Source organism: Megalopta genalis, chromosome 2 (genome assembly GCF_051020955.1).
Source record: "Megalopta genalis isolate 19385.01 chromosome 2, iyMegGena1_principal, whole genome shotgun sequence".
In the NCBI taxonomy this organism is placed as follows: Eukaryota; Metazoa; Arthropoda; class Insecta; order Hymenoptera; family Halictidae; genus Megalopta; species Megalopta genalis.
This window is the reverse complement of record NC_135014.1, coordinates 13,711,920-13,725,364: the sequence shown is the minus strand read 5'-3', so window position 1 is coordinate 13,725,364 and position 13,445 is coordinate 13,711,920. Positions and strand designations below refer to the sequence as shown.

At 40.2% G+C, this 13,445-nt stretch overlaps 2 protein-coding genes across 2 annotated transcripts; one reads left to right on the top strand and one right to left on the bottom strand.

Moving 5' to 3' along the window:
- The first annotated feature begins 270 nt into the window (after nucleotides 1-270).
- Nucleotides 271-4,931, top strand: mus201 (rad2 superfamily protein mus201). Its single transcript, XM_033468365.2, has 10 exons — nucleotides 271-408; nucleotides 681-785; nucleotides 874-1,049; nucleotides 1,259-1,693; nucleotides 1,761-1,977; nucleotides 2,058-3,250; nucleotides 3,320-3,418; nucleotides 3,528-3,741; nucleotides 3,876-4,112; nucleotides 4,175-4,931. The coding sequence occupies exons 2-10, from the start codon at nucleotides 698-700 to the stop codon at nucleotides 4,834-4,836; spliced, it is 3,321 nt and encodes a 1,106-aa protein (XP_033324256.2). The 5' UTR covers nucleotides 271-408; nucleotides 681-697; the 3' UTR covers nucleotides 4,837-4,931.
- LOC117219311 (glutathione hydrolase 1 proenzyme) lies at nucleotides 4,899-13,193 on the bottom strand. The gene is made up of 10 exons (XM_033468366.2): nucleotides 13,042-13,193; nucleotides 11,061-11,202; nucleotides 10,875-10,999; nucleotides 10,653-10,792; nucleotides 7,651-7,883; nucleotides 7,189-7,570; nucleotides 6,548-6,743; nucleotides 6,206-6,371; nucleotides 5,789-5,935; nucleotides 4,899-5,705 (listed from the first exon to the last, which is right to left on the bottom strand). Exons 1-10 carry the CDS (start codon nucleotides 13,047-13,049, stop codon nucleotides 5,517-5,519), a joined length of 1,728 nt encoding a protein of 575 aa, XP_033324257.2. The 5' UTR covers nucleotides 13,050-13,193; the 3' UTR covers nucleotides 4,899-5,516.
- Between the last annotated feature and the right edge of the window lie 252 nt (nucleotides 13,194-13,445).

The window sequence follows — 13,445 nt, the reverse complement described above, 5'->3', positions numbered from 1 at the left end:
TCAATCATTACTTAATCTGATTATGTATAATTCGAGTAACTGTGCATCAAGAAATGCATTTATGAAAATCTTTTCTATAGAAGTGTGCAGAGTAGAATATGTGTCGACTTTTAAAAGATGTAACAAAAAGAGTTGCAAATTCAAATTGTACTTATCGTTTAGTTTCGATGATCAAAGCATTTCAAGCAAATAATTACAGGCTATAATAATAACGTTATACTCTCGTTTGGTGAATCTGTAAATGCCGAGTTATTACATGTATAGCTTTAAGTATTCCATGTTGTGAATGTAAATGTAGCGCGCCTTACGCGTACAAGCGCATTGTTACGGTGACCAGCTGACCGATGCGGTGCGATGTCGATACGCGCAAAACTTCACAAATTTTCGTATTTGTTAATGCATTATAAGGTAAGCAGTTTTTATCACGAAACATTGACATGTCTAAATTATACACTGGAAGAACTATTTTAACAAATAATCAATTTTTTAGTGATTCGTAAGTATGTAACTACTTGTCACTTTAGGTTATGAATAAACTTACATCTGATGTTAATATAATATTGTAAGTGTAGACATAGTATCAGTATTATACATAAACATACTAATGTATTAACATTTAATATGTACTGTGGGTTTTATACAGTATAATCTATGTTGATAAAACAGTGTTTTGTTTATAGGTACACCATCAAACATAATGGGAGTTCATGGCCTCTGGCGTTTACTTGATGCAGCAGGAAATCAAGTTCCATTGGAGACGCTGGAAGGAAAAGTTTTAGCCATTGGTATATTTTTTAATATCTGCACTTTGTCAAATTCGTATTATCTCTTATCTTTATCCTTCTGTTAATATAATTTTTTTTAATCCTGTAGATATTTCCATTTGGATACACCAAGTATTGCAAGGATATCAAGATCGTTTTGGTAATCTTAAACCCAATGCGCATCTTATTGGTTTATTCAATAGAATTTGCAAGCTGATGTATTACAAGATCAAGCCTATATTCGTATTCGATGGAGGTGTTCCAATGCTTAAAAGGGACACAATTGTAAATATTAATTTTTCATGTTAAAGCCTACTTAACTTTTTAAACAAACCAATAGCAACTTCATGTTTGAAGTCATTTGAAGTGTACAGTGTATATACGCATTAATGAAACTGTACTTTTATCTTGACTATAATATTGTCTGTACATAATTAGTTAGCCGTGGGAACCAGGTAGTGAGAAAAGAGGCTCTTATTCTTTTGTGTTCACAGGCCTTACGCAGGAAACAGAAATCTATGGCCAAGAATAAAGCTACACAGATGAGAACAGAATTAATAAATAACTTGATAAAACATTCTGCTATAAAAACGGTTCTTAATCCGGAAGAAGAAAATGTTAATAACAGCTCTACTCAAGCGATCTTAAGCAGTCAGAATAAACAGTCTGTAGACGATATGTTTAAATTACCTGACATGCCGAGCACGTGTCCAGCAGAATTAAGTCCGAGCGATGACTACGATTCAGATTCGTCGTCCATCGAACTAAGCCCACGGAAACAAACGAAATGGATCGGGAATATTCACAATGTGGATGTGGGTAGCTCCGAATTTAAAGCTTTGCCAGCAGACGTGCGCTATGAAATTCTGACTGATCTCAAGGAAACGAGAAAGCAAAATTCGTGGGGTCGTTTACACGAAATGCCCGAAGTATTTATCTATTTTCAAAGCTAATATCGATTGTTTTCGTTTCTTTAAAGTACCTGTATCCGTTTAGGAGTCGCATGATTTTTCTGGTTTCCAAATGAAACGCTTATTGAAGCGTAGATTAGTTCAGCAGAGTTTAGAATTCGCGGAAAAAGAAATGGGAGGAAAGTCGCTAACATTGGAGGAATTAGAGAAACTGTTGACTGAACAGGGCATAAGTACCGGTAACCGAGACTGTACCTTTCGCGTAGCGGCCGATAGTACGACTAGACTACTTTACATCAGTGGTATGTTTTTGTACTCTTTTTATAACGTTTCCGATTGCAACTGACTATTTCTTTTTTTTATCATAAACTGCATGTTGCAGATAAGAATGCGTACATTAAGAATATTAGTAACAGCCAGAATTCAAACGAAGAAAATGTCGTTACTGAAAATAAAGATGAGGTAGAAGAGCCGGTACCTGGCACTAGCAAAGATGTACCAATAGGCGAGGATATGAATGAATACCAGTTTGATGATGAATGGGACAGCGATGTTGAAATAACTGCTATGACCATTTCTAAACCACCTATGGAAAAATCGAGTAACGAGACACATTCCGCAACAGACTGGAAGGAATCGCGACCACCGCCTAAAAAATATTTTGGCAAACACGTTGTAAATCCTGCGCTGTCATACATGCTAGAATACAGCGGATTAACGGAAGATCAAATATGGACTCTTCTTGAACAACGCAGCAAGGAAGATAGCAAGCCTCCGCAAGAGGCTGCAAAACAGTCGCAACAATTTGATTTTCTTGAAATAAAGAGCAGTAACAGCGATAGTAAAGATAACGAAGAACTTACCGACGTAGAGACTACAGAACCTGTAGAATCATTAGGAACTCCGGAAATCGAATCTTGCGAATCGACTGTGAAATCTGATAATAACTTGTCGTCCATTAAGATCACAAAAATATCGACAACAGAGCCAGAAATAGCGACGATAATCAGTTCATCAGAATCGGACTCGGACTTTATAGAAATTGAAGACGTACCGACTTTAGATTTTGGCTGTAGCGAGATTAAGAAGAGCACTTCGCAACAAGGTATTCAAATAACATTTAGCTCAGATCAAAATATAGAAGATGACATGTTCGCGGATGTGTTTGGGACATCGAACAACGAGTCAAAATCCGAAGAGATAAAATCAAAGTCCGAAAATATATCAACGAACACTGAACGACTTGAAAAATTGGGAGAAAGTTCTTCCGATCGTTCAAAAATATTGGAAACCGATGTCCTGGATGAAACAATTGTGGAAACGGCAGAAGAGAAGGTTGAAGATCGGTCTGGTACAACGAAAATTGGTGATACGAACATTAATAACTTTGAGACTGTAAATACACAATTCGAAGATACAGATGAGACAAACAGTATTGATAATGCGAATGATTCTAGTCATAACAATACCGAGATTACGAACGTAGAAGGTACTATAGATGCAAGCACGTCAGTCACAGATCCATCAAAGACGAGTCCTTTTCCTGTGAACGAAGAAGAATTGTTGTCATTGAAGGTATATAAATATTCGTTTGGCTCTATTAATATTATTTGATTTAAAACACTTAATACATTTTGCTTTCAGGCACGTTTGGAAGACGAGCAATCAGAATTGATGACGAACATTGGTAAACTACAGAGACAGGGTATTGACATTTCTAAACAAATATCCAGTGAAGCTCAGGTACAGCAATATCAATTAGTAGAGAGATTCGCAAGCTATCAATGAACTATGTATGCAAGGTAACTTTCTCTTCACAATAGAATACAAAAGGAATCTGCTTGATCGACAGGAACTTTTACGATTATTCGGAATACCATACGTTATAGCGCCCATGGAAGCAGAAGCCCAGTGTGCATACTTGGAGCAAATTCATCTCACCGATGGAACGATCACGGACGATTCAGATATTTGGCTGTTCGGAGGACAATGCGTTTACAAGAATTTTTTCGACAGCACTAAAAAGGTCCTACGGTATCGTTCTGTCGATATACAACACCATTTCAGTAAGTTTAATTATGATATCGCTTCGACATCTGTCCATAGACTTTCTATATTAACTTAATTAGGTGCAATTAAATTTCTGGATTGAAGAAACGTATTTCAAAAGTTTCTAACAAGACGTAATATCATGTTTCAGAATTAACGCGCAACGAATTGATACGACTCGCTTTGTTAGTCGGTAGCGATTATACTACTGGTTTGACTGGTATCGGTCCCGTCACCGCCTTGGAAATATTAGCAGCTTTTCCATCGGAAGGAGACGATTTATTGCGAGGTTTGACAAGTTTCTGTTCGTGGGTCGCAAGCGGCAGAACCGCGGGTCCCGGAAAAGCCAGTCTGCGAAACAAACTGCAGAACTTGAAAATTCAAAAAGGTTTGCACAATTTCCTACGATTTCGACGTGCTTTTAATCAAATCAATTCTCTTTAACCACAGGTTTTCCGAGTCAAGCCGTCGTGCAGGCGTATCTGGTCCCAAAGATAGACGAGTCGAAAGAAGCCTTCAGCTGGGGCAAACCTAACACGATCCTTTTGTTGGATTATGCGAAACAGAAATTCGGATGGACCAAAGAAAAGTTCACCGAGATCATGACACCGATATTGAAGAGATTAGAAGAGAAACAGAACCAAAAGTTCATAGATACTTATTTTAGACTGCAAAGTGCAACTTCGAAGTCGATCGACGTTAACTTGAGTAAACGGGTACAGAAAGCTGTGCAAAGGTTGAATAATCCGCACATGGAAGAGGAAACCGAAATCGCGGAAACCGCGCGGCAACCTCTTAGGAAAAAAAGACCGATTACATCGACGGGGGGTACGAAGAAAAAGAAGGATTCGACGGACACGCAGATAATCACGGAGCCAGAAACAAACAAGTCGGAAGTTTTTAATGCGTCTGCTAGTAGCAAAGCGAGCCTCGAAGATTACATACCGCAAAGAGAGAAGGACAGAGCTGAAGCTTTGAAGAAAAAATTGCACGCGATCGAGGTAGTTCGAAAATCGAAACAAGGATTATACAAGACTAAGAAAGTGAAGCGCTGCGTAAGGAAAATAAAACAAGAAGCTGGACTTTCGGAAAGCGACAGCGGCAGTTCGTAGTACCAAAGCACGTAAACGATTGGTAAGTATCATTTGTGTAAATAATTCAGAGATATTTGTGATTGCGTTTTTTTAAATAAATTATATTTCTATAACATGTGTTCATCAACTTATTTGAGACATACAAATCAACGGCGTATCGTCAAATACATGCAACACTTACACTCGTAGCCTGACAAGAGATGCAATGGATCCACCTAATATTGCGCATTGGAATAATGAATAATACAATCGCTTCGGTCAAATGTTGTAAATACGTAACTGGACATTATCATTCTTTATACATTGATTCGAGTTTTTTTTTCTGATGAATAGTTCTCTACCCGTTTCAAATACTTATTCTAATAATACTTGTTGAACGAGCGAACGAGGTATTCAAGAGTATTTTGGCATCTCGTTGGTAGTTCTCAACGCTTCGTCTATCGGTGACCTAATGCCATCTTCCCTTCGATAACAATCCCGAAAGAAAGTTCTACTTGATCGTATTGCTCGAGATATCATCTTGATCAACGATTAAAATTGTCATTGAAGAATTGATTAAAAGGTTCGACTGTCAATTATAAACTTCTGATAGACAAAACGTTAACCGTTATCGAGCCATGATTGTTTTTAAACGCGTTTCGACCTTCTCGACACAAATAAAACAGAAACAAGGCCTGTCCGTATATTAAAAAAATTGCCTAAAAACCATCGGTTTTTCCTTGCCTCCGAAAATCGGAAATAGCATACACCTTCCCATTTTCTCTCGACACAGCCGTGAGCGCGCTTCCGATTCCAGAGAACGTCGTAACGTTATGTCCAATACTCTTCAAATAGTTCATCGCATTCTGAGAAAATTCTGTCTCAGTTTGCGCCTCCATGGGAAACAGCTGAAAATTTAAAAGACCGGCTTTGCTCACCCGTTTTCAAAATCGTACGAGATCGATCGATAAAATATTCGACGTTCGCTTACCTGATGATGAACTCTACGAATATCGACCGCTTCTTTTATCGTTTTTCCCGACCAAAGGTTCAACACCATTGCGATCGCGACACCGGAAGTGATCTTCGTTCCGCCGGCGGCACCGATTACCAGACGAACCTCTTCATTTTCGTCGATCTTTGGAAAAATCATAACAATGAAGTCGCAGCTGCAAATACGTATAATATATGTGAACGCTCTTTAAAACGGTATACATATGTGTTTTTTAAACTGGACCAAATGACTTGAATTTTTTTAAAGATGTTAAAGAAACTAAAGTGCTGAAGTACTCTATCGTCTCCAAAACAATTCAAGTCATTTAGTCCAGTTCGAAAAAAGTTATACCGCTTTAAAGGATGTCTATGGTATGGTAACGAATGATAATTTTTCTGATGCGAGGGTACTTACAACTATCGTTGGACTCATGGAGCTCATAGGTCTTTTTCTCGGTTGAATGAAATTGGACGGTGACGGTGGAAGATCGAAGCCGTTAGTTATGTTCGGAGAACTGAAGTCGTCCATCTCGTCGTTGAAGATTATACCGGTAGACTTTGAACGTAGCATAGCGCCAAAACTGTATAATCGAAGTACGCTCTATTAGCCGTTGAACATTGACATAACCTTGACATAACCTTTAGATTTATAAAAAACAGTCGATTAAAAATTCTCATGTAATTGATTGTGAAGTCAATTATCAAGGTTCGATTTATCTGGTTCATCGAGAAGCGTTTGTCAGGCTAATAAACGTACACTTGGTTTATAGTAGATGTGACCGATACGGCGGAGCCATCAGGAGCCAGCACGGACACGTGAGATGTGCCCGAATCCTCCGGTACGACCGTGACAGCGCCGTAGTATTCCGGATTGGTGTGCGTCGTGTCGTCCTTGATGTTACTTCGAATCGCATCGGCATACGACGCGGACGTTAAGTTGCGGATCAATGAATCTAGACAGGACAATTCTATTAAATTCCGCACGCCATAAATCGTCTCGAATTCAAATCGAACGTCGACGATGCGCCATTTTTTCCTTTTTCTTTTTACTATCGCAACATAATCGACGTCGAACAAGCGCCAACGATTTTTATAGGATAGAAAGAGTCGAGTGCAGTAGGAGCGAAAAAAAATGCACGCGACGAACGTGTTACGAAGCATCGGTTGATCACGCGCAGCCGGCGATAATTAATTTGCTAAGTACAGGCGGGCTCACCGTAGGGTTTCGCGATAATTGAGGCGATTGAGACTGATGTCGCCGCGTATCTCGAACGGCTGAGCCGCTTAATTGTGTCGCACAACAGAGAAACGGTTACAAACGGCCGCGTACCGTTCGCACTTATCTAAGGGCGATGTTACACGATGCTCAAAAGATTACATCGATATCGGGAGACTCACCGACAGGGACATACTTGGGATCGCCTAATTGGGTTCTCTTTGCGTAAGCCCACTTGAAGCTTTCGACGAATCGCTGCCACATGACATTCCGATCCGCGGTGGGGATGAGTCCGCGAAGAAGGTTCATGATGAACGTAAGGATCGTCCCTGATCCCGGTGGCGGTGCGGTAACGATCGTTATGTTCCCTATCTTCGTTTGGATCGGTGTCCTCCATTCCACCGCGTAATTTCGCAGATCGTCCATCTCCATGATGCCTCTCGCCTCCCGAATTTCCTGGATCAGCTTCTCACCTATGGAGCCGTTGTAAAATATGTTCGGCCCGTGACGCGCTATCGACCTCAGTGTTTCCGCTAAACGCGGCCTTTTGATCCTATCGCCTGTCTAAGGGGAGCAATATCTTTCGGTAATCATCAGGCTGGTTCGTTCGGCGTACCGATGGGCAGGAAGCAATTGCTCGTTACCTTCCACGTGGAGTTCGTCGCCGGATCGATGAGAATCTCTGCCAAGGTGCTCTGCTCCCTTATCAATTTCTCCTTGCGTAACAGGTAACCAGCCAGATAATCGTTCACGATGGACCCGGTCTCGCACAGGGCGATCACCGGTGTGAACAAGTCGGCCCATCCAATCTTCCCGTACTTGTCATGAGCTGCCTTGTAACCGGCCAATTCACCCGGCACAGCAATCGCTAGACCACCTTGTCGATCGTAATCGTAACAGTGTCACTTTATTTATCAATCGCTTATTTTTAACACTTTAACTACTAGACGTACAGTGATCCACAAAAGCGATCGTACACCTTTTAAAACACAATAACTTTTATCGAACTACATTAAATGACTTGAATTTTTTTTGTTTTAACGATAGAGGGAATATAATAGCTTTTATCGAATTATATTAATTAGTTGAATTTTTTTGTTTTAACGATAGAGGAAATATAATAACTTTTATCGAACTATATTAAATGACTTGAATTTTTTTGTTTTAACGATAGAGGGACTATAATAACTTCTATCAAACTGTATTAAATGACTTGAATTTTTTTTGTTTTAACGATAGAGGGACTACAATAACTTTTATCGAACTATATTAAATGACTTGAATTTTTTTGTTTTAACGATAGAGGGACTATAATAACTTCTATCAAACTGTATTAAATGACTTGAATTTTTTTTGTTTTAACGATAGAGGGACTACAATAACTTTTATCGAACTATATTAAATGACTTGAATTTTTTTGTTTTAACGATAGAGGGACTATAATAACTTTTATCGAACTATATTAAATGACTTGAATTTTTTTGTTTTAACGATAGAGGGACTATAATGCATTTTTTTTAAATTTTGCTATTACTTCAGATGAGCCTGTAACGAAAATTTGGAAAATATCTATCGCAGACCTCGGTATAACTTATATGCATGCCGAAAGTTTTATCGAAATCGGTTGACGTTGTTTTATTAGTTACAACAAATTAAAGACCGCAAAGATCGCAGTTTCGTCACGATTTTTCACGCTTTTGACCAAAAACTGTGAGAAATGTGCAGGTTTTTTTTCAATCTTTCAACGCCCTGACTGCGGGTTAACTCTGATCTACGCGCGAAAACATTTTTATAATAAAATTTACGAAAAGCATTTGTTAAATTTGTATTTTAGTCCTTTCGGGTAGGTTCGTTCGTAATTAAGTGTACTCGCGTGCGGTGGTAGAAAGTTCTTTTTATTTCGCGGACTATGTCTGCGGACGAGTCGCGATACAATGATCTTTCGTTGTGCCGTTTGCCCTGGTAAAATTCTTGAACAACCCTGATTGGTCAACCCCACGCGTTGGGCCTTTCCAATCAGCGTTGCTCATTTTGTCCTTCTCACCGCCCGCCCCTTACGCTCTTTGCGTATTTTCGGGACGGCTCGGTAATCGGGGGGGATGATGAGTTATACGTGACACGTGTGGAAACTTTCCTCCGGGTCACCCACGTCGGACTACCTGGCCTTTGAGTCGCTGGGCCCGCTTCGAGTACCCTTCGGAAACTCTCCTAATCCATGACGGTCTCTTTAGCCATTGAGGAATTTCTTAGAAAGACTCTACCGTGTAAACATCCACCGTGAAAGACTCTACTGTGCTATCAGGTGGTGAGCTTGTCTTCTCAAAAATAGCTTCTTCGAAGGAGAGTCATAAATTACGTCAGCCGTTTGCACGAAGACTAAAGATCTTTTTGTGCGCACGACTGGTCGCTACAGTCCTAAACAAAAAAGTTAGGAAACGAGAGATTTCTCTTTTTTTTTCTTCGTCATCCCAAGTAATAGCAATATTTAAAAGAAAGCATTAACTACATTAACTAACATTAGTCATTAACATAATAGACTAGTTCCACTATCATCTAAGTAGCATTCGAGTCATCTACTCCAATTTTAAGAATGTTATTGCGTTTTAAAAGGTGTACGAACACTTTTGCGAGTCACTGTACGTTAATGGGATATTCAATGTCGCACGGCAAACGTGAACCTAAACATCTTATTTTACCAAGAGAGACTTGTTTTGTTCGCAAATAATATTTTGATACGGTTCATTGTTTTCTGAGTGAAATAATCGCCGGTAGATAACGTGTGGGAGAAGTCAATGACAACGGCGGAGAAGTAAAACAAAAAGTAAACAAGTCAGATACTCTGTGTTGTAACATTGAAAACTGAGGTTCTTGACCACGGTTGTACTTCCACACCTGGGCAAACTATTAGGGGGGCCGAAAAGTTATATCGTTTGTTTACATTAAATTCAAACAGATAAATATGAACAAGAAATAAATGCTTGAACTACTTTGTTTCGAATCGTTATTTTCAATGTCGTTATTTGAGAATGAAACTACAATCGATCAGTTATCTCGGAATCGGTTGTAAACATAATAATCGGTCGTTTCGTATTTCAAATACGATAAAAGGAATATGATCCTAAAAATAATATGAAACAAAGAATTTACGGAGAGATACGATTCTTCTAACAATATTCAAAAAAATTGTCTTCGTATACAGTTTGATCGTCAAAAATGAAACGATCGCTCGAACTTATTGAAATATATTTTGCTGTTATTGAGATTTGAACACAGAAGAAAATATACAAACGTTTGTCAGGAGTTGTTTTCACCCCATTAAACTGCGCATAAGCACCGATCAAAATTTCTATTAGTCATAATTATGGTGGTAGAAGAGCAGAGTGGGGGCTCGATCGTGTAAATTCAGCGGGTTCCATGTAAAACAGAGGTTGCAGCATTGTGCCGAATAAACGGTAATGCGAACGATGTCGGTATAAACCATATAAATTGCAAAATAAGATAATATGTTATTTCAAATAATTGTAAAATAAAGTAACATGTTATTTCAAATAACATTTGGAACAATGTCATTTGAAATTTGCCGAGATCTATGTAATTCTAAACCGTGATTAAGGGTTACTGATAGTAGGAGAAAAAGATCACCTACCATAAGTCGCCAACGAAGCATTCCCTTTAAACATGTCTTCCGTCGCTTTCGCGGGAGCAGTCTCTCGAGCATCCAGATATCTCGCGGTCTTCGTTTGAGCATCCCAGATCGTCATTAAAAATCCACCACCTAATCCCACGCTGGAAAATAGCGAGCGATAACGAAGTTATTTTACGATTCGGATTCGAATTTGAGATTCGAACGATTCGCCAATGATTTTACCTGTGCAGAGACGCGACCCCCTCGCATAAAAGGGCGCTTATCGCGGCGTCCACAGCCGATCCGTCTTTTCTGAGAATATCCGCACCGATCTTCGCGCATTCTTGCCCATTGGTGGACACCGCAGCCTGCCAAAGAAATTCGAATACGTTCGACTCTTCGTATTTTACTCTCGATTCCAAAGTTTACCTTCGTGTACACTCCATAGTTTGCGTTGTTCGGTTCCGAGTCGGACTTTTTAACGAGCAGCACCACCAAAATCGCGATAATCGCGCCTATCGCAATGGCGGCGACCACCCCTCCGATCAAGAGCTTCTTCTTCCCACGCGGCCTGTATCGTGGAATATAGCATCCGATTATAATTTCGATGAAACGTCAAACATGTCTGGCGATAACTGTCGACTTTTCGGCCACGGGCTTTTGTCGAGCCGGTTCTTATCGTTATCGGCGACAAAAACTCCCATCATCTTCGCGTATTGCATAGATTTGATTCTGCCGATTCACGGATTGCAAGCTTGTGTGTAATGATTCACGGAACGCCGTCGCCTTTGCTCGGTCTTACAACACTTGGATAATTGTCCGATGTTATTTTGAACGTTGAAGCGACTCGTTGTCGAGTTTTTATTCAATGTTCGACGACATTGTAGACATTTCTTGCTTTAGATACTCTAAGATTTCGAAAAGGGAAAAATCACGTTATCGGCATTTCTTCAAGGCAACGCATGCCAACGACTTTTAGTATCTGGTAGACTTAATCGAAAAAAAAACAATTTGCTTACCGAGGCGATTGAATCATCCTCGGTACGAGCGAAGTGCGAACCAACCGGTCAAGCGGTGTTGCAACGATCATCCGAGTTAATGAAAATTGGATGTTAGAATGTCTAATGAATACACAGAGTGTGGGAGTTATCTGCCGGGAATTTCCCTTTCAAATGCCAACAATACTTTTGAGTCGATAATGCATTATCTGATCCGGCATCATACAACAGCGGAATAACTTTACGACGATTCGCGGTTGTTTGTAGCCGTTTCGGTATAATGAAAATAAATTGCTCGTAGTTGTTCGTCGAAGATCCTGAGTAAGCATCTTTTTCGATTTACAAAACTCGTGCGGTCTGTTACTTAACATCATGTTCCGATACAGTCTGTTTTTTTTCTTTACTTAAACTTCGCAAAATGTTTCGTCGCGGTGTGCTTTCGTAGATAAGTCTTCTACTGTTTGCATACAGTCAACAAAAACAGAATGCAGGCACGTATCTCGATCCGCGTTTCATCGATCGATTTTAACGCGGATCGAGGCGAATTCTATCCTATCGAAGGGACAGAAAACAATATTCGACGATAATTGTACACGAATATTCGTGACACGCGACGAGGTATCGTGTCGAAACGTCGCGGCGTAAGAACGCTTTCGCTCTGCACGTTCGTCGAAAGCGCGCGGACGTCCAATATAAAATAATTGTATCGCGCCGCTGTAGCAGCGGGTTTCAATAACCATCGTCAAACAAAGATTGTTACATTGCAAATATGCAAGATGTTATTATAGCGCGGCCAAGATCTAATGACAATTGGCGCGACATGCGATCGCCCCATTAAAACGCGAACGTATTCGCGCGGCGCTCGGTTTTTTTTCCTTTCTCTGGAACGGATAGGAACGCGACGAAAAGAAACTGAACGAAACGGACAGCACAACGTGCAGCTGGAAAATAGAGGCGGTCGCGTAACGAACAAGTTTTGTTACAACGCATAGACAACAATCTCCTTGACACTGAGAGACACGATGATACGGAACACGACTGGGCTGTTTGCTTCGCCAATTATCAGGGCAATGTGTTAACCGATCGAACGTTCGGTAACAATATGTTTGGAAAAAAATCGACGGACACGTTATTGTGACATCCGCGCGCATGTTAAAAAAACGTGTCAAGAACGAGCGATCGGCTTACGATCGAGAACGATCGCGGATCGCCGTCACTCTTTTCCATTCGGACGCGATCGTCTAAAATGCTTTTATATGGGATATTGTCTTCGATAACGAAACGACTACGGCCGGCCGTTTCGATGACGATAGCGCGCCGGTTTTTCACGACTGACGAAAACGTGAATGCCAATGGAACGTATAATCTATTACAGCGAACAATATCGAATAGAGAGAAATATCTTTACTAACCCGATCATGCTGCGCAAGCAAACACGGCACAGGAGAGCGCTCAACCTTGACTAAACGTTTCGCCAAGCCGATCGTTGTCTCTTATACGTACTCGTTACAATACTGATTCTACCTATTCATCCCCACTACTGTCTTACATTTGATCGTATCAAATGCACCACAATTTCTTTGATCTTCCTGATAAAGACAACCATTTCCACGCCATCGACTTCCGTTCCAAGATCGGCAAGCCGATCGATCCCTGGAATCATGAATTTCGGAAAATCCTAAAGGATTTGGCGGCCATCGAATTTCCTCGCGTGTCGTCGCACGAGATCGTAAAAAATGAGTTTATGCAGATTTAAGCGGATCGTTGGATATGTCGTGAAAAAAGGTTTTGTATGAAATTTTACCGGAAGAACAGC

Coding starts and splice junctions, on each gene's coding strand:
- mus201 (XM_033468365.2), top strand. CDS start 698: ATGGGAGTTCATGGCCTCTGGCGTTTACTTGATGCAGCAGGAAATCAA. Junction 3,251..3,319: donor AAGAATTGTTGTCATTGAAG/GTATATAAATAT, acceptor TTTTGCTTTCAG/GCACGTTTGGAAGACGAGCA. Junction 3,742..3,875: donor CGATATACAACACCATTTCA/GTAAGTTTAATT, acceptor ATCATGTTTCAG/AATTAACGCGCAACGAATTG.
- LOC117219311 (XM_033468366.2), bottom strand. Junction 7,884..10,652: donor TGCTTCGTTGGCGACTTATG/GTAGGTGATCTT, acceptor ACGATCGACAAG/GTGGTCTAGCGATTGCTGTG. Junction 5,706..5,788: donor TTCGTAGAGTTCATCATCAG/GTAAGCGAACGT, acceptor TTAAATTTTCAG/CTGTTTCCCATGGAGGCGCA.